At 46.2% G+C, this 23,028-nt stretch overlaps 1 protein-coding gene and 1 pseudogene across 3 annotated transcripts in view; both read right to left on the bottom strand.

Moving 5' to 3' along the window:
- Nucleotides 1–23,028, bottom strand: part of ST3GAL6 (ST3 beta-galactoside alpha-2,3-sialyltransferase 6) — an 83,928-nt gene that overhangs the window by 35,992 nt on the left and 24,908 nt on the right. For 2 of the 3 annotated variants that reach the window (XM_045001725.1, XM_045001724.1), the window contains exons 2-4: nucleotides 15,295–15,471; nucleotides 14,553–14,652; nucleotides 6,429–6,506 (exon numbers count right to left, since the gene is read on the bottom strand). In XM_045001725.1, coding sequence (XP_044857660.1) covers nucleotides 6,429–6,506; nucleotides 14,553–14,652; nucleotides 15,295–15,301 — 185 coding nt within the window. In that variant the 5' untranslated portion in view covers nucleotides 15,302–15,471. The remainder of the gene's footprint in view (nucleotides 1–6,428; nucleotides 6,507–14,552; nucleotides 14,653–15,294; nucleotides 15,472–23,028) is intronic. The other variant, XM_045001726.1, reaches the window with a different exon arrangement.
- LOC123362324 lies at nucleotides 3,664–3,773 on the bottom strand (annotated as a pseudogene).

Below are 23,028 nucleotides of genomic sequence, written 5' to 3'. Positions count from 1 at the left end.
TGCAGGGATATAGATACCCAGAGATCATAACGTGGCTCCGGAATCCTTGAGGGAGCGAAGGGAACTGTCAGTCTTCTGGTTAAACAGGGGAGACTCGTTGAAAGGGAGGTCCTTTATGGTATTTTGTACCTCCCGGGGGAAACCAGATGAATGCCGCCACAGTTTTCTCTGCACAACTATTTCCATAGCCATTGTGCATGAAGAGATATCCACTGCATTTACAGCAGATTGAAGTGCTGTTCTTGTGACAAGTTTGCCCTCGTCCAGGATAGCCTGGTAACAGGCTTGATCTTTGCCAGTAAAGTTCTCCAATTTACTGAGAAAATTATATTTGGCCAGTAAGGCCTGGTAGTTTGAGATCTAAAACTGGAGGCTAGCCAACAAGAAAAAATTGCATCCCAAAAGGTCCAGCCACTTGGTGTCACCTGGCCCACTCCATTGTTGCTTGGATCACGAGGGAATTGGATGGGAGGTGGGAGAATAGAAACTCAGACCTCTTAGCTCGTATGTAGTACCTTTTTTCTGCCCCCTTGTGATTAGGTGTGTAAATGGCCAGGGTATGTCAAACAGTTTGAGCCAGCTGAAGAATGGCATCATTGATTGATAGAGCAACCCTGGTCAGTACCAAGGCATGAAGGATGTCCAGAAGCTAATGCTGCTTGTCTTGTACTTGTTCCAGTGGAATATGAAGATCCTCAGCCACCCTGCATAGAAAGTCCTGGAACTGGCAGGTGGGGGAGAAGCTGAGGTCACAGCAGCATCTGGAGAGGACGATGGGAATCGTTCCTGTTCAATACTGTCAGAACTGGACTGAGTGGCTCATCCTCCAAAACTGGTTCCAAACACCTACTTGAGGATGCCCCAAGTGGGGACAGGGATGAACCCTCTCTTGCTGAATGGGAAGGGTCCAAAGGTGAACATTGAGGTCAGGACCCCCAATATGGCCAACAGGATGGATCTGGCGGATGCTGCAGAGGACCCCATGGAGTGGAATACCAGTGACTCCTCTGTTGGGGGAAAGTAGGGTACCACCATGAAGCTGGTGGCCCCTTAGGACACTTGTAGTGGTGGTAGGAGATGAGCGGCCCTTGCACTTCATCCGAATCCTCCAATGATGAAAACTCAGATCCCAGTTCCAATGTTGGTACCATTGGAACCAGTGGGCCATATAAACTATAGGCAAATGGGTGGAAGCATAAGTCAACTGAGGTAAGCCCTGGGTTGGAGATCGTACCTCAATAGGCACAGGCAGCACAGTAAAGCGTGGAGATCTTGGTTCCCCAAGGGCAAAGAGTTCATGTTGCTCCAGCGCCATTTCCAACCTCCCTGTAGCCAGAACTGGAGCTGAAGCAGAGGACTGTCTTGAAACCGACGGTTCCCTTGAGTTATAGGGGGCCAACTTGGAAGGCAAGTGTGGCTCAGTGCTCAGTACCACTGATCTGTGCAATTTCTCGTCTTGCTTGTGAGCCTTGGAACACACCATTTCTCCATGGCTAGAACTCATGGAAGGTGTATCATCCTTCTTGGGCCTGGAGGAAGACTTACCATGCCATGCTTATGTGCATGCTTCCTCGCCTCCTGACTAGGCCCAGCACGGGGTGCGTAGTACTAGTACCACTGGAACCAGACTCAATCTCCACGGTCAGAGGCGTGCTCCTGGGATTCTCAGGCCGATGCACGTGGGGGGTTCCCCGGCCTGGATTTGACTGTGGCTTCATGGCAACCTCCATGAGGTGCTTCTTGAGACAGAGAACTGGGTATGGCTTGGGAAGGACAGGCAGATACCGCACCTTGATGAAATGTGGGCTTCTCCCAAGCAGAAAGTAGAGGCAGTATTGGTGCTTGTTGCTGACTGAGAAGGAACACGGAAAGGAGGTGCAGATATTGAACCCAGTCACCTTCAGCATAATCCAATACCTAGGCATGGGGGGTGGGGGTATGGCACTGGTAAGCAGATTTCCCAACGTCTCTTATCTCTTAAAAACAACTACTATACACTAAAAACAGCAAAAAACAGAATCAAACTAACTGTATGCAATTGTAAAACTGTTTTATTTATTTATTTATTTTAAGTTCATCACAGACTAGAGGACACTAGCAGCTCCGACTTGCACCAGGCAGTGGTAAGAAGAAACTGGAGGCACAGTCAGTCCACCCTGCCCTTTATCACCTTGGAGGAAACCATGAGGCGAAGCAGGGTATATGAGCAGACCAACAGACACTACGGGCATGGCTACATTTGCAGATATAGAGCACTGTGAGTTAAACCCGTCTTCGGAGAGTGCAGAAGGGAAAGTGCTGCAGCGCATCCACACTGACAGCTGCTTGCACACTGGTGTGGCCACATTTGCGGCACTTAGCGGCATTGGGAGCAGTGCATTATGGGCAGCTATCCCAGCATGCAAGTGACTGCAACATGCCTTTCAAAGGGGTGTGTGTGTGTGGAGTGTGACAGGGAGTGTGTGTGTATGTGGGGGGGGAGAGAGTGGGTTTTTGGGAGGCCCTCAGTGGAATGCAATAGGGACCATCACTCAAAGAGCAACAAAGCATTAAAATGACAAAGGAGAAATGATTGGAGAATATTGTCCTAAGGAAGGAGCCTACTGTAACAGTTGTAAGCAGTGGTGAGCTCCAGCCGGTTCGCACAAACCGGTTGTTAAATTTAGAATCCTTTTTAGAACCAGTTGTTCCAGGACAACCGGTTCTAAAGAAGCTTTTAAATTTAACAAAGGCTCGGGCAGCTGTCCACCCGGCCCCAGCTCACCTCCCCCTCTCCCCTGAACACTCCACCCTCCTTCTCCTCCCGCTCCCCTGCTTCCCATGAATCAAATGTTCGCGGGAAGCCTGAAACAAGGAGCAGGCAGGTAAGCTGGGTGGGGGCTCCAGGGAGGCATGGCGTGCGCGGCCCAGTCCAGCTCCCCCTGGCCCCGGCCGAGCACCCCCGGCGCGGGCTGGTCCCAGCCAAGTGGCGCCGGCCTGGCCCAGGGAGTCAGGCCCCGCGGCGCTGGCCGAGCGGCTCCGGCCCGGCCCGGCTCAGGGAGTCGGGCCCCGGGGCGCCGGTCCCGGTGCCAGCCGAGCGGACCCGGTCTGGGCCCCAGGCAGTGTGGTAAGGGGGCAGGGAGCAGGCAGGGGGTGTTCGGTGGGTTGTGGGGGGGTGGATAGGGGTCGGGGCGGTCAGAGGGCAGGGAACAGGGGGATTGAATGGGGGCAAGGGTCCCGGGGGCAGTCAGGAAGGAGCCGGGGTTGGATGAGGTGGGGGGGGGGGCAGTCAGGGACAGAGAGAAGGGTGGTTGGATGGGGCAGGGGTCCCGGGGGGCCATCAAGAATGAGAGGAGGGATTGGATGGGCCAGCAGGGGGCAGTCAGGGGACAGGGAAGGGGGGGATGGGTCAGGGGTCCCCGGGGGGGGTGTCAAGAAACATGGGGGGTTGGATGGGGCACGACCCCCGGGGGGGGCACGACCCCCTCGTGAGGTGAGGAGGAGGGAACCTGTTGTTAATATTTTGGCAGCTCATCACTGGTTGTAAGGACACACAGGCAGAGCAGTGTTCACTGGGACTTGTTAGTGCAGGGCTTGCTTTTATATTTTTCATTTAATAAAAGACTGCAGAATAAATACTTCCATCATAGTTTAATGAGTCAATATTGCTACTTCCTAAAACAAACATTATGATTTATTAACATTAAAAATATATTTGACAGAATAAACATTCTCCATGGAAATCTTTAGTACAAGGCAAAAGATTTATACGATCTGAAGAGAAACCAGAGAAAACAACAGAACAAAAGAAAACCATGGAAATAACGTAACTTACATAACATAACTTATCTGAAATAAACAGGCTAGCCTAGATATGACACCAAACCCTACAAGTCAATATTATTACGTCGCTTTAGTAATAAGCTCTACTGTTCACGGGCAGATGGATCTTACTCCCTGCAAAGTGGACCCTAATTCTTCACTCTGTGATATGAACACACCTGGGTTTATTTTCCATAAGGTTAAAAATCTTTTCATCCCTCCAATCTAACAAGTCACATAAGTGACATAAGTGGAGGCTCTGACCCTTGTAAATCAGCTCCATAATGGAGCTCTGATAATTTACACCAGCTCAAGATCTGGCTCAGCATCCTAATTCTACTCCTGGGGGAATTCTGCATGACTGCGGATCTGCAGAAAACACCCTCCCCTCCCACCCCCAAATTCCTGCAGAAAACAGCAGAGAAGCAAAGGGGAGCCGCAACAGTGAGTGCAGGCAGTGGGTCTGGGGGGGGGGGAGAAGAGGCAGTGGGGAAGGAAGGGGGTGGAATAGGGCAGGGGGAGGGGGATGAGATGGGGAAGAAAAGGGGATAGGGGAATCATGCGGGGGGGAGCGGGAGCCCGGCATGCAGCATCCCCTTGGTAGCAGCTGGGGCTCCCCCTTTAAGCAGGCCCATCAAACTCTCCCCCTGACAAGCCCTACCCCCCTATACCTGGACCCCTCCGATGAGCCCCCCCACACTCAGACCCCCACCCCACTGAGCCCCAACCAGCTGTACCTGGACTCCCACCCCATCAAGCCCACTCACCCAGCACCCAGACCCCCCCACTGAGGCCCAACCACCTTCACCTGGATCCCCTGCATAGTCTCATTGCCCCTGCACCCGGAACCCCCGAATCAGTCCCTGTGCATCCAGATCTCCCACTGAGCCACCCACATCCAGACTGCCCCACTTAGAAACCTCTCCCCCCACACTAAGCCCCTCCACACTTGGATTCTGCTGGACTGAGTCTACCCACCCACACTTGGTGCACCCGAAGCAGAGGGGCAGGGCCCAGCCCTTGCGCTGTGTCAGAGTCAGGTGCAGCCTCACTGCCAAGTCCCTGTATCAGGGAAGGTGGGGGCTTCAGGGTGATCTCCCACTTCCGTGCAGCCAGTGGCCTGTGCTCCCCACTGCCATGGCTGGAGCCACAGTTATTTATTGACAAATAAAATTTGCAGAAGTTTAAAATATTGTGCACATAATTTTTAATTTTTTGGTGCAGAATCCCCTCAGGGTTAATTTAATTCTTCTTTCCTTTTACCTCTCAAGTTACAATAAAACCAGAATACCTGTACTTTTGCTTCCTTAAATGGAGCAGGAGCTGTTGTGTTATGCCTGAGGATGAGGCTAATCAAACATCCCTTGTGTACAAAGGGGAGATGGAAAGTAAACCATCGGTAACCCACTTTTTTAGTTCATGGAAATACAGACATTAAAATTCACATATTTCATTAAAGGTGGAATTAATTTTGACTCATTTGATGCATTGATTTCCACAATAAGTTGGAGCTCCATCTTCAATGTGATGTGAGTTTCAAGAATGAAAGTATACTTCCATTAAAAGACAAGCTAAACAGAAACATATAGCTGAGTCCAGAGGTCCTTATTCAGTCCTAAATTGAGCTGAGATTTAAAGTTTAGATTAAATTCATCCAGTATTTTCTATGCATACAGTGTCCGTAAGCAGATAATTTCCCCAAATATATGTTGTTCAAAATTTACCCAACAAATTTTATTTCATTCTCAACTCTATGGATTGATCAGACCATTCACCATGTGTACTCAAGTCCATTTTCACAAATTTGAGCTGTGGTAGTTTGAAATAATACCATGTAACTAATCCTGTTTCCTGATTGGATGAGCACAGTTTTTGGGCATTTGAACTAGACACAATTCCACTGAACGGTAGATATTGCCACAGAATGTTAAGAAAGCACCTCCGACCTTTGGACGTTTGGACCTTTAAAGCTCAAATCAATACCCACTGAAGTCAGCAGTGACAGTCCCCCTAAGTGCAGTGAGCTTTGGATCAGGCCCTAAATGCACAAAAATCTCCCTGGATTACTATCTGAGTAACATCCCGAGTAAAATTCTGTCCTCAGTTATAGCCATGCAACCCCACTGCCTTCAGTGAAGGTAGAATCGGACCCGCTGCTCTAGCCTACCGATTGGAGTGTGATGGGTGTACAGTTTAATAGCTTGATTTTTAGAGATGCAGAAAGCAACTGTGGAAGCATAGATCACTGAAAAATCAGATGAAGCCCCTGAATGATTGAGTTCTAGAGACAAAGTCTTTATTTACTGTATAAGCATGAAAAGCTGTTATATTGTGTGTCTCCATTATGGAAATAAAGTCACTATTATTAAATAATTAAATATAATGATTTATTCACTACAGATTCATAAGTATGCTCTGGCTGCTTTGTGCTGCCCTAGTAATGTAAACTGATCACACAGCTGCTTTGTGTTGACAGAGTGGCACAAAGCAGCTCTGCGTACTTAGGAATCTGACCCTGAGGGTCACATCTGATCTGGTAGTTAAGATGAAAAATATTAATGGTCAAAATGTGTTGATAACTAAAATCTCTCTTCAGTTAGTACATTCCACCCACAGTTTGGACTTACTTCCATAAAGACTCAAATGGTGGGGCCGATGAACAATTTTCTAGTCCAGATTTTCTTTGTGTAGCTGTAGGCGGCAGTCTAAAAGAAAAGAATATTAAAGAATTGATATGAATTGAACAGGCAACTAAAGCAGGCGGCAGTAACAGGGTGGGAAACTTTGACAACCAAGCTCAATACATTGATTTTTTTAGTTCTACTAATATCAGTAGATCCCACCAACGAATAAAACACAAATGTACGACCTAATAAAGGTTTGCAATCTTCTGGTTGCTTTTATATTAATTTTACTACTTAATACTATGCTTCTTACTGGTAAGGCTTTTATCATTCAGTGCTGCTCCAAGATACCTATCTTCATTACCTAGTAGTTCTTAAAGCTGCTACAACTGGAGGTCAGGTGTTAGGGCCCTGTGAAGAGATACAGAACTCTCTTGCTGACTCACCTCGATAGCCACACCAGGTAGGGTCTTACTAGTTCTACTTAAAAACATAAATACTGAGTTCTTCCGTGAGAAGACAGAGACCACGGGGAGGGGAGGAGGAAATCCTGCATGGAAAAATCAGCCCATTCAGAATATAGCTTGAGGAATAAGGCTTGGATCCACAAAAGGGCTTAGGCGTTTGCAATACTGAGCATTGCAATGCCTAACTTTTAGGTGTCTAGAAAAAAAAATCACTGGAACAACAATGGGATCCACAAAATCCAAGCTAGGCACCTTGGCTCCCTATACAATGAATGGGGAGAGATAGGTGTCTTAGAATGCATTCCACATAAGCCAACACGCTAGGCATGGTGCCACCTAAGATACCCAATGGGAGACGCTGACAAGAGGGTGTGTCCTAGCCCTCCTCCTCTCCTGGAGATAGGCAACTAAATCCAGGCTTCAGGGAGGCCCCTATCTCTGCTAGTGATCAACAACCAGGAAACCCTCTTCTGGAGTTAGGTGGCTTACATGCCTAAGACATTTCTTGAGAGAATAAGTTAGGCATCTGACCAAGTCCATGTAAAATGGGGGCAGGGGAGGCTCTCCCTTTCTTCCTTTAGCTTACAGTATTCATCCAGGATGTGGGAGATGCCTGGTTCAAATCCTCCCTTCCCCTCCGCTCCCCGCCCTCCCGCTCCCCCTCCTCCCCCCCGCCACCTGATAAAAACCAAGGGATTTGAACAAGGATCTGCCATCTCTCAGGTGAATGATCTAGCCACTGGATTACACAGTGAGTCTCTCTCTAGCCCAATTAATATTTAAATTATTTCCTTACAGTGGCACAGGAGAGATTGGGAAGATTCACATCAGAATTGTCCACAGCCCAATGGTTAGAACACTCACCTGAGAGGCAGCAGACCCCTGTTCAAATCCCCTCTTTATCAGGCAGAGAGGGGACTTAAAGCAGGGGCCTCCCACATCTTGGGTGAGTAACTAACCACTGGACTGGGAGGTCCTTTCCCCCTCCCCCGAATTGTTTGGTATAGATCTAGGTGGTCTCTGAGCACGTTTACCGGTTCAGGTCTGGCCGGCTAGATATGTGCTCTTCCACCTGTCTTCCCCTTGTTTGTAGATCATGCTGGAGTTTAAGTGGGAGATAGGTGTCTGGATGCCTAGAGTGAAGCAGCAGTGTGCATACTCAGAGATAGAAACATAGGTGTCTAGAGAACTTTTACTGCAAAACTTATGCACCAAATGAGTTTAGGTGCCTACAGGGTTAAGGCAGCAGCAGAGAGTGGGTTTTGTGGATCACAGTGGTACCTAAAAATGGAACTTAGGCAACTAAATCTTTTTGTGGGTCTGGGCCTAATGTTTACATTTGTAAGCACAATTCTGTCTTATTTAAGAAGGCAAAGTGGGGTTCACTTTCTGCAATATCTATTATGCGTGTGCTGCGTTAGGAGCAGGCAGGCGAAACCACCCATTTACAGCTGCATAATCAATTGCAAAATGATGTTCTGACTTCAAGTTGCCACATAGCACTGAGAAATAAGAGAAATACTATATGTTTGTTTTTTTTTAAAAACCATTAACCGCTGAGTTCATGATTTTATAGCACAAACCACATGAACAGCATTTTGCAGATCAGACTTAAGAAGAAGTGGAGGGCTATGTGCAGCCACAGGTCTGGAGCACACGCCCACATCTGTGTTTGAAACTTAATTATAGGTGTTTGCTTCCACAATAAACTCATGCACCCAGTTACCTGAGGTGTTACACATGCATGTGTGAGTTTTTCACACGTAGGCAGCTCTTCAGGTTTGACAATTTGGCCTTATATGTCATAAAATTACACATACTAGTGTTTAAGGTAGGTGGAAACTAAAGACCATCAAATCTAATCTTTCAGAAGGAAGTGTCTTTAAAACAAGGTGGATTGATTTAAGTCAAAGTGATTTAGATCACCAGTTTTAATCACGCTTTAAATCAACAAGCAGGAAACTTGATTAAAAGAATTATTAATTTTTTACCTGTCTCCCCCACATCCCAGGAAGTGCTTTAACCACTGGGCTAAATGTTTTTAGGTGGGCACCACCACTTTCTCCTCTGGCCCTTTTGTTTGGAACTAGGCAGGCACCTAACTCATTCCAGCAAGAAGCAATTAAATCACCTAAGCCACCTGAGTCCAGATACTGGGTTCCCACTAATGGAGTGCAAGTAGAAATAGTCACCTAAGTCCAGGCCGCAGGGAGGTGCCTACCTTCATGAGAGGGACAGGGCTTAGCACATCTTTCTGGTCAGCATCTCCCATTGGCTAACTTAGGCAGCTCGACATCTAGTGTGCAGGCTTCTGTGGATCTCCCCCCATTCATTCTAAAGGGCACCTAGAGGCTTAACTCAAGCTTTGTAGATCACAGTGTTGTTCCTGTGATTTTCTAAGGCCTGGTCCACACTAGGACTTTAATTCGAATTTAGCAGCGTTAATTCGAATTAACCGTGCACCCGTCCACACCAGGAAGCCATTTAGTTCAACATAGAGGGCTCTTTAGTTCGACTTCTGTACTCCTCCCCGACGAGGGGAGTAGCGCTAAATTTGACATGGCCATGTCGAATTAGGCTAGGTGTGGACGGAAATTGACCTTAGTAGCTCCGGGAGCTATCCCACACTGCACCACTCTGTTGACGCTCTGGACAGCAGTCCGAGCTTGGATGTTCTGATCAGCCACACAGGAAAAGCCCCAGGAAAATTTGAATTCCTCTTCCTGTCTGGCCAGTTTGAATCTCATTTCCTGGTTGGACATCGGGGCGAGCTCAGCAGCACCGGCAGCGACGCAGAGCTCTCCAGCAGAGGAGTCCATGCAATCTCTGAATAGAAAGAGGGCCCCAGCATAGACTGACCGGGAAGTCTTGGATCTGCTTGGTGTGTGGGGCGAGGAGTCTGTGCTTTCGGAGCTGCACTCCAAAAAACGGAATGCAAAGACCTACGAGAAGGTCTCCAAAGCCATGACAGACAGAGGATCCAGCTGGGATGCAACGCAGTGCCGCCTGAAAATCAAGGACCTGAGACAAGGCTACCAGAAGACCAAAGCGGCAAACGGATGCTCCGGAGCTTGCCACCACTGCCCCACCAGTGACCGTGGACTCTGACGATGGGATAGTGTCGACGGCCAGTTCCTCGGTGATGTTCGCGGACGGGGAAGATGAGGAAGGGTTTGTGGAGGATGAGGCAGGCGACAGCGCTTACAACGCTGGTTTCCCCGACAGCCAGGATCTCTTCATCACCCTCACGGAGAGCCCCTACCAACCCTTCCCGGCCGTTAACCCGGACCCTGAATCAGGGGAAGGATCAGTCGGTAAGTGCGTTAAACATGTAAACTTTTATTATTAATGGAACAGGAATCTGAACTATGTGAAAAGGAGGTCTATATATATGGGGATAGAACAGAAATCCTCCTGGGAGATCTCCACGAAGCTCTCCTGGAGGTAATCGAAAAGCCTCCGCAGGAGGTTCCTGGGGAGAGCTGCCTTATTGGGTGCTCCGTGGTAGCACACTTTTCCGCGCCACGCTTTCATGAGATACTCAGGGAGCATTGCCTCCCCGAGCACGGCTGCATAGGCCCCTGGTTTGTGCTGGCTTTCACGCAGCATGCGCTCTCTATCTCCTTCAGTGACCGTCCTCAGGGTGATCTCGCTTGGAGACTCCTGCATCTAATTAGGGGAATTACTGTATTGTTACGCCTGGTCCAAAGTATTTTTAAAAAATCTCCAGACAGACGGCGTAGCAGGGACTCAGCACGCTGCTGCGTGACAAGCGTAACGGAAAGCCAAAGAATCAAATGGACGCTCATGGAGGGGGGACTGGAGGACTCAAGCTATCCCACAGTTCCTGCTGTCTCCGAAAAGCATTTGCATTCTTGGCTGAGCTCCAAATGCTTCTAGGGTCAAACACAGTGTCCGCGGTGGGTCAGGGCATAGCTCGGCAATGTACGCACACACACCCCCACCCCCAGAAGTGAAAGGGAAAATAATCCTCTCTTGACTCTTTTACATGTCACCCTATCTTTAATGAATGCTGCAGATAGACGCGATGCTGCAGCACTCAACACCAATATCCTTGCTGCCCCCCTGCCATGGGTGGCTGATGGTGCAATATGGCTGATATCCACCGTCATCATCAGCCTTATGGTGCAGTGCAAAAGGACTGGTAACCATGCCGACTAGCATCCGTTAGGTCTATCAAGGGCGCCTGGTCCTAATTTTTCCTGGTAGATGGTGCAGTATGGCTGGTAACCGTCCTCATCATAGCAACAGGGGGCTGAGCTCCATCAGCCCCCGCCCTTCATGTGTAAAGAAAAGATTCAATTGCCCCTGGACTAGCAGAGGGATGCTGGGCTCCTCTCCTCCACACTGCTTAATGTCCTGTCTGGACTATCATAGCAGCTGGAGGCTGCCTTCCACTCATTTCTCACTAACAAGTCACTGTGTCTTATTCCTGCATTCTTTATTACTTCATCACACAAGTGCGGGGACAATGCTATGGTAGCCCAGGAAGGCTGGGGGAGAACGGAATCAACAGGTGGGGTTGTTGCAGGAGCACCCCGTGAATAGCATTCAGCTCATAATCTATGCAGGATCTGACACAGCAGCTGTGCTCTCTGGTTCTATGATACAGTGGTTCTCTAGTACACTTGCCCATATTCTAGGCAGGACTGATTCTATTTTTAGATACCAAAAAGGAGGGATTGACTGTGGAAGTCATTCCCAATTTTGGCTTTTGCGCCCCTGGCTGATCTCAGCCAGGGGCACTTATGACAGCAGCAAATGGTGCAGTGCAAAAGGACTGGTAACCATGATCATCTTATTACCAATTTATGGTATGGTAGATGGTACAGTATGGCTGGTAACCATCTCTGCTGTCATGCAAAAGCAAAAGCATGCTGCTGTGTAGCACTGCTGTACACATACAGAATACACATACATCTAGTACACATACATACATCTAGTACACATACATACATCTAGTACACATACGGTGACAGTCACAAAAGGCAAAACAGGCTCCATGGTTGCCACGCTGTGGCGTCTGCCAGGGCAATCCAGGGAAAACGGGCTCGAAATGATTGTCTGCCATTGCTTTCCCGGAGGAAGAGATGACTGACGACATTTACCCAGAGCCACCCGTGAAAATGGTTTTTGCCCCATCAGGCACTGGGATCTCAACCCAGAATTCACAGAGACAGACAAGACAGTGTTCATTGTTCGCAAAAATGTATCTTTGCAAGGAATTCACTCCCTGTTTCCCATCACACAGCTTTGACTGTCTCCAGACCTGCCACAGCATCCCCCTCACAGAGGCTGGCAAAGATTAGGCAATGAAAGAAAAAGACACGGGACGAGATGTTCGCTGAACTTATGGGCTGCTCCCGAGCTGAGGCAGACCAGCAGAGCCAGTGGAGGGAGACCCTCTCTCTGTACCAGTGCTCACACAGCGAACGGGAGGAGAGGTGGCGTGAGGAAGAGAAGCAGGCGACTCAAACGCTGCTTGGACTAATGAGGGAGCAAACGGACACGCTCAGGCACCTTGTGGATGTTCTGCAGGACCGCAGGAGGACAGAGCCCACCTGCAGTGTATCTGCAACCACCCTCCCCCGCCACAAAGTCCCATACCCCCCTCACCCAAAATAACCAGAAGGAGGGGCGCCAGGGGCCGTGAAAACTGTCACTGCACTCCAGCAGAGTGCTCAAGTACCCAAAAGCTCTCATACCCTAAATTTTGAGAAGTCCTTCCCTTCCTGACTCACCCAAGCCCCAATCCCAGTTTCATCCCGTCTAGTTAATTAGTAATTAACAGCAAAGTATTTTTAATGTTTCCGTCATGTTTTTTCACAGAAGACTGTGTTTGAAGGGGGTGGGGTGGGGAAGGGGGTTGTTAATTGCATATGATGGTCACCTTTACCAGGGTACAGACACGTGGGCAGGATCAGCAGCAGGTCACACACACAGTGCAGTCAGTAGGCACCCTGGTCGGTATGGGAGGTGGTTTCCAGGTTCTGTGTGGGTGGGGGGGATGTGACTTTGTAGCGGGGGAGGGCGGTTACAGATCTTATGCAGCGGTCCTTGTCCTGGACCGCTGAGTCACGCAGCAGAGGAATCTGTATCCGTCCTCCTCCGCCACAAGGTCACATAGCCCCCGCACACAGAATCCCAAAAAGGAGGGATGGCAGGCTCCGTTGAAACAAGCAGTCCGGCACTGCGGACCGCTCTAGGAGCAGGAGCCTGTCATTCCTCGAGTTCAGAGGCAGTCTTTACATCACCGCACACCCTACCCAGCACAGTCTGCATCCCAGTTTCAACCCTTTAACGCAAAGTCATTAATAAAGAAACCTTTGTTAAGTTACAATGGGACATGTATTTTATTTTTACACGTGTGTTGGAAGTGGGGGAAACGGGGTATGTAACTGCAGAGGATAGTCAACAGTAACCGGGTAAAGAAACAGGGGCAGGTTCAGCTTCTCTGTAAAGAAACTGAACAGTCACAGGTCACGCTGCTCGCTGGTACTTGAAGAGTTCCTTGTCGCTGTCCAAGGCGCCTGTATAGGGCTTCATGAGCCAGGGCATTAGCGGGTAGGCTGGGTCCCCGAGGATCACTGTAGGCCTCTGCACATCCCCAACAGTTATTTTGTGGTCCGGGAAGGAACTACCTTCCTGCAGGTGTCTAAACAGACCACAGTTCCTGAAAACACGCGCGTCATGAACCTTGCCTGGCCACCCGACATTGATGTTGGTAAAACGTCCCCTATGGTCCACCAGTGCTTGCAGCACCATTGAAAAGTAGCCCGATTTCTCAGCAGCTGACTGTGGAAGAGGTGGACGATAAGGTGTGAGGAGGTGAAAACGGCCATAACTGCAGCGGGCTCCATGCTCGCAGTGCTGTGGCGTCCGCGCTGTCACTGACCAGAAAAGTGCACGAACAGATTGCCCGCAGGCGCTTTCGGGGAGGGAGGGAGGGCGTGATTGACGGTTCAATGATGACAGTTACCCAAAACCACCCTCGACACATTTTTTCCCCCAGCAGGCATTGGGGGCTCTACCCAGCATTCCAATGGGCAGCGGGGACTGCGGGAACTGTGGGATAGCTTCCCACAGTGCACCGCTTCCAAAGTCAACGCTGGCCCCGTTAGTGTGGACTCACAAAGTCGAATTAGTGTCCTTAGTGTGGATACATAAATTCGACTTCGTAAGGTCGATTCCACAAATTCGAATTAAGTTGAATCGAACTACTCTTGTAGTGTAGACATACCCTAAGAGAGCTAAAAGTTAGGTGCTGTGACACTAAGGCCTGGTCTACACTGGGGGGGGAGGAGGCGGAAATCGATCTAAGATACACAACTTCAGCTACGAGAATAGTGTAGCTGAAGTCGACGTATCTTAGATCAACTTAGAATCACTTACTTTGCATCATTGCGGCGAGGGATCGACAGCCGCCACTCCCCGTCGACTTTGCTTCTGCCTCCCGCCGAGCTGGAATTCAGCAGTCGACGGGAGAGCGATCAGGGATCGATTTATTGCATCTACACTACACGTGATAAATCGATCCCTGATAGATCGATCTCTACCTGCCGATCCTGCGGGTAGTGTAGATGTACCCTAAGTATTGTAACATGATTCCCACCATCAGCCCAGCAGAAATTGAACTTACAAATAGACATCTGTGTTCCACAGATTGCAGTGAAGTATAACATACATAGCAGCAGCAGCCAGTAAAACCACCAGCAGAATCCGTTTCATGACTAGCAGACCTGAAATGTAACAAATAATTTTGTTTTACACTTATTTCCACAAACATATTTTGATGCTTGAGTCAAACTGTCAACATCACTATTAATTTCATTTAATTCAGTCAAAATGGTTCCTTGAACCTTAAAAATCTGTAAATAGGGTTACTGGGTCCTTTAAGTTTAGTTATTCAAGAGCTCAGTAGCAGCAACTGAATGCTATGTTCCTCTGCACTTATAAACATGAATATTCCACTGTGATAGTATAAAACAGAGGTAGGCAACCTATGGCACATGTGCCAAAGGCAGCACGCAAGCTGATTTTCAGTGACACTCACACTGCCCAGGTCCTGGCCACCGGTCTGGGGGGCTCTGCATTTTAATTTAATTTTAAATTAAGCTTTTAAAACATTTTTAAAACTTTATTTACTTTACATACAACAATAGTTTAGTTATATATTATAGACTTATAGAAAGAGACCTTCTAAAAAAGTTAAAATGTATTACTGGCACGCGAAATCTTAAATTAGAGTGACTAAATGAAGACTCGGCACACCACTTCTGAAAGGTTGCCAACCCCGGTATAAGCTTATTGATTTGCATAGTTAATCAAATATACTGGCTAATGGCACTGAAATAAGCCAAGATATGATCTCAGAAACCTACCTGTCATATTGCTAACTTTTAATTGATACTGCCTTTTTCTTTTCCTCCATCACATTTTATTAAAGTCAGGCTTTGATCAATGGAATGTCCAAAGGCATGTTGCGATTGGCTTCTTAGGCCTTCTTAATGATGTCACAGCTGTCCACTAACTCCCATCAGTTCATGACAGGGACTGCACTGGGGAGAGAAGAATGCTACTCATTATTTTAAACAGGTAGGAGGAAAACGCAGGTCCAAGTTCAGGAGAGCACTCAAGCACCTACTTAATTGGGGAGGAATAGCAGGAAAAGATGAACTTTTTTATTTATTATTTTTAAGTTTTCACCTAATTTAAGTGGTTTAAGAAAACAAAATTAAAAAGCAGATGGGCCAGACAAAGGAAGTGGTAGAAGAGGAAAAGTGAGAGTTTCAAATGACCCTTCCTTCAAATTACCACACTGCCCTTTCAATAGCTATCAGTATGTCCTCTGACAGTAGCTGTTTGGCCACAAAATGATGTAGAAATTTGCAAAGATATACTCTTCTATTACTTTCACTTTTCCCTCAACTATGAAAAACAGTTCTTAGTAGGACAATATGTTGCATATGCGGCTCTCATGCTTTTACTTATGTTTTTTAAAAAGAGATTTAATGCTAATGAACCATACTCTAATAGAAATCAGTTACACCAATATCATATATTGGTATATTTCTCAGGCAATTGAAAGTGCTCTGCCTTTGGCCTCGTAACTCTATGAACATCTGTTGTGGCTTGTTTTAAGTAGCATTAGGCTTGTTAGTTTTGGGTTTTTTTCCTAGCAGTTTAAGACACCTGAATTACGTCTCCCTGACTCATAACAAACATAAAAAAGGTGAAAACATATGACACTAATGCATTATACTACTACATCCTCTTGCCATATCCAGATTACTGCAGCATGAAAACACACAGAAAGCTGACAAAAGTATTACAGTACATATAGGCCTTGATCCTGAGGGAGGATCCATGCACCTGCTCAGAGACCCATTGAGTTCAAGACCCTTCCTCGTGGATCTATTTGCAGAATTGGAGCCAGGGTTTGTAATGGCATCCGTAGGTAAGGAACTCATGCAATAAACAAATTATATTTCAAACAAAAGAAGGACATAAGATCACCCCCAACATTGCCTTGCTTTACTGTTTTGAATTGTATTATCAGCCTCAACTGCTCTTTCAACCTGAACCCCTCACACATTACCCTCCCCTAGCATCTCCCCGACACCTTTAACTTAATCCAGACCGCATGCTTTTTGCCACAGTCCAGTCTTATTCCACTTTAGGGCTACAAAGTGAGGGCTTGTCTACACTTACATCTGATAGCGCTCTAACGTGCTGGCTCAGGGGGGTGATTTTTCACCTCCCTGAGTGAAGCAAGTCTGAGCGCTTTAAAGCGCTAGTGTAGACAGGCTCCGAGCACAGGGAGGTGGATTACCAGCTATCTCCCAGTGCTCGCACGCAACCACACTTGCACTTCAAAGCACTCCCACGGGAGCATTCCCACGGCAGCGCTTTGAAGTTTCCAGTGTAGACATACCCTGAAACTCTGATTTCCACAAGCCCTTCCCTAAAACTGCAAGGAAACGATAACCAGCATAGCCTGTTTGTTAGCAGTGCTGTGTCTGAGTACAGAATGTCAGGTATGGGACTCTTTTGCAAGGAAATGGGCACATAATGATTTGTTAGAAACAGCTATCAAAATGGAGACTCTCTGACCCACCCACCTACACAGCAGAAGACAATGATACATTTGTAAGTAACAAATATGAAGGGCCTGATTCTCCTCCCACTTCAATCACTGCACATCAGGAGTAAATCAGCTGAAGACAATGGGTCAGGTTTTCAGCAGTAGCAAATCATTGACTTCACTGATTTTGTTGACTTCAGTGGAGCTATGCCAATTTATATCAGCTGAGGATCTGACCTAGTGAAGTCAGAACAGTGTAAAAGCAGTGCAAATGAGAGGCAAATCAGCCCCTAAACACTTTTGTTAGAACAACTAATGAATTCTAAATAGAAAAAAAAGTTGAATTTGCAGCTCATAAACTATATTTCAGTTTAGGTTTTAAGCACTGGATAACGTATAGCTATGTTTTTGAATAACTACTTAGTATCCCTTTACCTTTGCAAAGAAATTTACTAAACAAAAGAAGACAAATCATTATACTCTTGAAGTCAAAGATTCATATTACAAAATGTCACTATTTTATATATGGAGATATACCTATTTCATAGACCTGGAAGGGACCCCTGAAAGGTCATCAAGTCCAGCCCCCTGCCTTCACTAGCAGAACCAGATCCCTAGGTGGCCCCCTCAGGGATTGAACTAACAACTCTGGGTTTAGCTTTTCATTTATTTTCAACACCAAATTCCATATGGAACCGCTATGTTAAAAGACCATCGCCAAGGTTGCAAAGTGAAGCACTCAGAAGTTAGAAAATGCCAGAATTAAAGGTTGGTCATGCAACCTTAACCTTGCCCCTTTATGAATTATGCATTATGATAGTCTTTAATCACATGCTAAAATACTGTTTTCCCCACAGGATGTGAGAAGTTTGTGTGGTGAATTATGCTATTATCCACAGGATCCTTGCCTCATTTGCTGACGAAATTAGGTTGCACATGGTTAACACTGACATTTACTTGTTTTACTTCCCCACCAAAAAAAAACAAAAAAAGTTTTATTTTATGTGACTTTAAAAATCCATTGCATAATTCAAGTCATTCCGTCCCTCTCCCACCCCAGACTGGTTTGATAAACGGAACCAGAATTAAAAGATGTAAGGATCTAGGCTCCAATCAGTGGGGCATTGCTATTAACTTACAAGTGAGACCCTACAGGAGCAGGGATCATTTGTATTACACTGAAAACCATGCTATCCTTTTCCAATAGTGGGTTTTATCCATTGAGGACACTAGACGTATGCAGGCAGAATTGGCTTTGCCCACCACATTTTTAGTCAGTATAACCTTTACTTGTGGCTGCAAACTGGATCAGAGTGAACTACTGTGTATCAATTTTGCGTACCCACTTTCAGAAGACACCATTCTCAACTAATATGATCCTGCCTTCAGAAATACCAATACACTTCCAAATACCATATTCAATCAACTAATAGCCATGTACACACACACACGCATACCCCTACCTACCTATAATACACCATGTTTATCTGCTACATAGAAACATATGAACATATGTCCAGGTATCTCAAAAGCAGGACTAAGACCTGAGTATTTAGAAGTGCTATAAGGTGGAGAACTGGCTATTTGATGGCTAATGTGAAATGAGTTGATAGGAAACTGGGATGAAACCATCAGACAAATAGCCACAACACACACAAAAAGGGATTCATAATTAACAGTCTCAGTGAAGAGGCCAAGGATAAAATGGCCCATGATATCTCTAGGTCAGGGGAGTTCAATCTGCCTTACTCATTCGTTGTTAGTAGAGGGCTTAAATAGTTCTGTCCAAACTTTCACAAGTACTTCAAAAAATACTTACAAGAAAAGGAAAAGAAATGTGATAAGCCAGATATTCTTTGTATTAGTTGTTTACAGTCCTTTGCTGAATAATTTTCTGTAACTGGATATGCGGTTTTGAAGTAAAGAGAGAACCATGGGAATTTCTAATAAGAAGCCTAAATAAACCTTTGCAAATTTACATCCTCTATTACCCAGAGTAAATGTAGGAAAACTAAGCTAGCAGATTCTATTACAACATTCGGAAAGCCTTCCACATATTCAAGTGACAAAGTATCCAGATTACCAAATATCCAAGATTGCTCTATGTCCACTCTGAACATAAGGGCCTTAACCTGCTCCCATTGGCTTCAAATACAGACATAGTCAGGATAAGTGTATTTGTAAACTTCATGGCCACCCTTTTTCCTTGGGATAGGGGAGCAGCATCCCTGCTGGGGCCATATTTTCATTTGGAATTAGCCTTTACTCTTCTATGTCAATAATTACAATGCCTGAGGGCGTGGTGCAACAACTTCACATCAGTTGTGTGCCCTATCAAGCACTCTCATAATGATAACTTACAACAATGCTGTCGTCACCCCATTGTCTAATAAGTGTGTGCAGCAGCAGCTACAAAGCCTAAACTGAGTAACCATGTGATGTGAAGTATCAGATGGGTAGCCGTGTTAGTCTGGATCTGTAAAAGCAGCAAAGAGTCCTGTGGCACCTTATAGACTAACAGATGTATTGGAGCATGAGCTTTCGTGGGTGAATACCCACTTCTTCGGATGTATGTGATGTGGCCATTCTTTTCCTTCCTCAACCCTTCCTCTGCTCCCTACTACTTGATACCCTTACTCATTACATCATGTCTAAGGGTATGCCTACACTACGAAATTAGGTCGATTTAATAGAAGCCAATTTTTTAGAAATCGATTTGATACAGTTGATTGTGTGTGTCTCCACTAAGCGCATTAAGTTGGTGGTGTGTGTCCACAGTACCGAGGCTAGTGTCGACTTTCAGAGTGTTGCACTGTGGGTAGCTATCCCACAGTTCCTGCAGTCTCCGCCGCCCATTGGAATTCTGGGTTGAGCTCCCAATGCCTGATGGGGCAAAAACAAATGTCGCGTGTGGTTCTGGGTACATGTCGTCAGGCCCCCCTCCCTCCGTGAAAGCAACGGCAAAAAATAGTTTCTCGCCTTTTTTCCTGGGTTATCCATGCAGACGACATACCACGGCAAGTATGGATCCCGCTCAGCTCACTGTCACCGTATGTCTCCTGGGTGCTGGGACGGGAAGAGATGGGGCAGGGTGGGAACTTGAGGGAAGGGGTGGAGTGGGGCTGGGGCCTGTGGCTGAGTGCGGGGCTTGGAGGTCCACGAAAACATTTAAATCAAAATAGGGGTACTCAGGTCACTAAAGTTTGAGAACAACTGAACTACACTAATGGGAGAAGCTCTTCTGCTGGTGTAGTAGCATCTTCACTAAAGTGTTACAGCTGCACCCGTGCAGTTGTGCCACTGTTGTGTTGTACGTTAAGACAAGCCCTTAGGGGCTCACATGGGCTTCTTTCTTGTGCCTTCTACCTTATTAGTTCTATAAAGCGGATTTTGGGTGCAATTTAAATAAATAATACCAGTGTTGCAAACTCTTGCAATTTAATTGCAAGTCTTGTGATATTTGGTGTTTTGCTTTAAATCCTAACTGCAGCAATTAAGAGATGGCATGAGAATCTCAGCTTTCAATAAAACAAAGTAAGTTTCCAGCCCTCATGGTTGTGGAAAAAAGTTGAAAATGTGGAGTGAGGGCAACTTAAAAGTTCAAAAGCCAGTGGCAAAAAACAAAACACCCCACCCCCAATTTTTTAAAATCTCATGGATATTTAAGCCAATCTGGTAATTTGCGCGGGGGGGGGGGCACAACTCATGATTTTTGACTGCTTGAGGTAGCAATACTGTAATACAAAACCTTATATTGTTTTCCTCTAGTTGGCACTGCAATACATTTCCGGTGGGCCTCCTGCTCATTAAGATAAACACAGGCAGTGCTAATTCCAGGACTTAATGTTTAAAAAGAACTTCATAAACTGCCAATACACATATCAAGTAGAGTGGGTTAAAAAGAATATATTTATACTGCTCAGTTAGTGCATTGCATTATTTCTGACTTTTTCTATTTTTGCTATCTGTTCCAAAATATCTGTGCACAGTTTGGTATCTCTGCTCTTTTTCAGGAAAGAAATAATGTCATGGGCATTACATGAAAGAATTGTGGTTGGGCCTGAGCTTGCTAATCTTATTTTATTACATTTACCAAGTCCTGAACTCTTCCTCTTTTTTGCCATCTTTCCTTGCTTTCAATGCCATTCTGATATCAATTTAGCAAGAGACAGAGCCTCATTTAAACATAAATCATATGTTTAAATGAGGCTGGGAAATTAATTTAATATCATCATGAAACATCTCTGAATTAAAACTCCATTTCCTGGTTTTGGGATTAGGACAATGTTTTGCTCTCCAGCTGTGTATGATCTGTTTAATAGTGTCTTAGTTCAACTTACTTATAACACATTTCTAAATGAGCAAGTCATTATAAATCTGCTTCGGGGATTTCCCTGTTTGTGGAGTTCCACACTAAACCATGACTGCCCACACTGAGATTCTAGTGTGAAAAAGGTATTGTTGGCTTCCTGCTGGTGTGGTGCAACAAACGTGCTCCTATTACAAGTAAAAACAAAAAACAAAAACGTTTCCCCTGTGTTGGATCCAGTGATCTGGACAGAATTTATAATGTATGGGTATTCCTGTCCAATCCATCTGAATGATAGGGGCAGAGGTGGTTTTGTTTGCTTGCTTTGTGGAAGCTGAAACCTCCTGTTGCTGGCATACTAGCTGAATGAGCCAGGCATTCCCACAGACACTGCCTCCATTAAAGACAGCATGTACCTCCCCACAGTGAGTGAGCTTTCTGCAGCAGACTTTTTCCATTTATTTCTCCAGGAACAGAATACAATGCTTCAGAAGCAGGGAGTGGGGGAACTGGAATTTTCTTAGCAACAGGTATTTTCCCCAGTGCTTATTCTCCCTGGTGTTCAGCAGGGATGGTGGTAGATGACAAGACTGACATCTTGTTATTCTACATTTCGCCTGCTCTTGCAGCCAGCAGCTTAGCTGTGCATTGCTGCACAGTACATTGGGGCCCTCCAGGAGGGTCAGCAAGTTGTTTTTAGTATCTGAAGGCTGGCCTGCCTTTATTTCAGGTCAGGGTTGGTATCACCTTAGGGACTGAAACGGTAGTGTTTATAGAGTCAACATAACCATTCTGCTCCCCATCAGCACAGCCTGCCAGTCAGTTCAGATAAGGGAAGGAAAAGCACCTCCAGCTGGGCCCTGCACAGACAAAACACCATCATGATTTCATTTTGTCCCAAGGCTTTAGGGAGACTTCTGCATCAGCATCTGTTTTATGCATACCTGCACTTCCCTACTCCAAGCTGCTTCTGAAGCCAGTAACTCACCCCAGATTGGTGAATCCTTGGACTCAAAGCACCTTGTGAAGAATGCAAGGCTAAGTGTAAATTTATTTATTTATTTTGATAAGAACAGATTTAAACATTTTTATTTAAGTGATGTTATAAAAAAGTGAACGGTACAGAGTTTAAGCATAGAAGTTTCTGGTTATCAGGGAACAACATACAGATTATCGAGGGGGCAAATCTTGGTTTAATATCGGGTGACATAAGGAATACATAATCTGCAATATCCCCGACTGGGAGTAAAAAGTTGATGGGTCAAAATACAGACATTGTGATATGAGGGTATGAAGTTCATAAAGTGGCTACACGCAGGTGTGGAGTATAATGAGTGGAAATGATGAGGAGGATGGATTGACCCTCATTTGGTGAGATTTAATGGTCATGGAGTTTATGGTTCCAGTTCATATGATCCAACGGAGAAAGTCTCTTGGTCCCTTTCTTGTAGTCAAAGAACAATGTCGCTCTGGCTCACGCCTCCTGGTACTGTCAGTGGCCAGTGATGTGTTCGATCTAGATGTCTCAGACACCATCAGATGGTTCAGGGACCATGAGGCGCCACACGAGCCGTGAATAGCGTCGACCGATCCCACAGATCCGCAGCACACGTTCATTACAGGGGTTCCAGGCGCTCAGGGCTCCAACAAGCAGGGCGTCCATCTGCACCTCGTAGCCCTTCGCTCTCAAGAGTGTTGGCCAGGGGGACATCATACAAGCTG

This window comes from Mauremys mutica, chromosome 1 (assembly GCF_020497125.1).
Source record: "Mauremys mutica isolate MM-2020 ecotype Southern chromosome 1, ASM2049712v1, whole genome shotgun sequence".
Taxonomy (NCBI): domain Eukaryota; kingdom Metazoa; phylum Chordata; order Testudines; family Geoemydidae; genus Mauremys; species Mauremys mutica.
The sequence above is the reverse complement of the archived record's forward strand: the minus strand, read 5'-3'. Positions and strand labels throughout refer to the sequence as shown.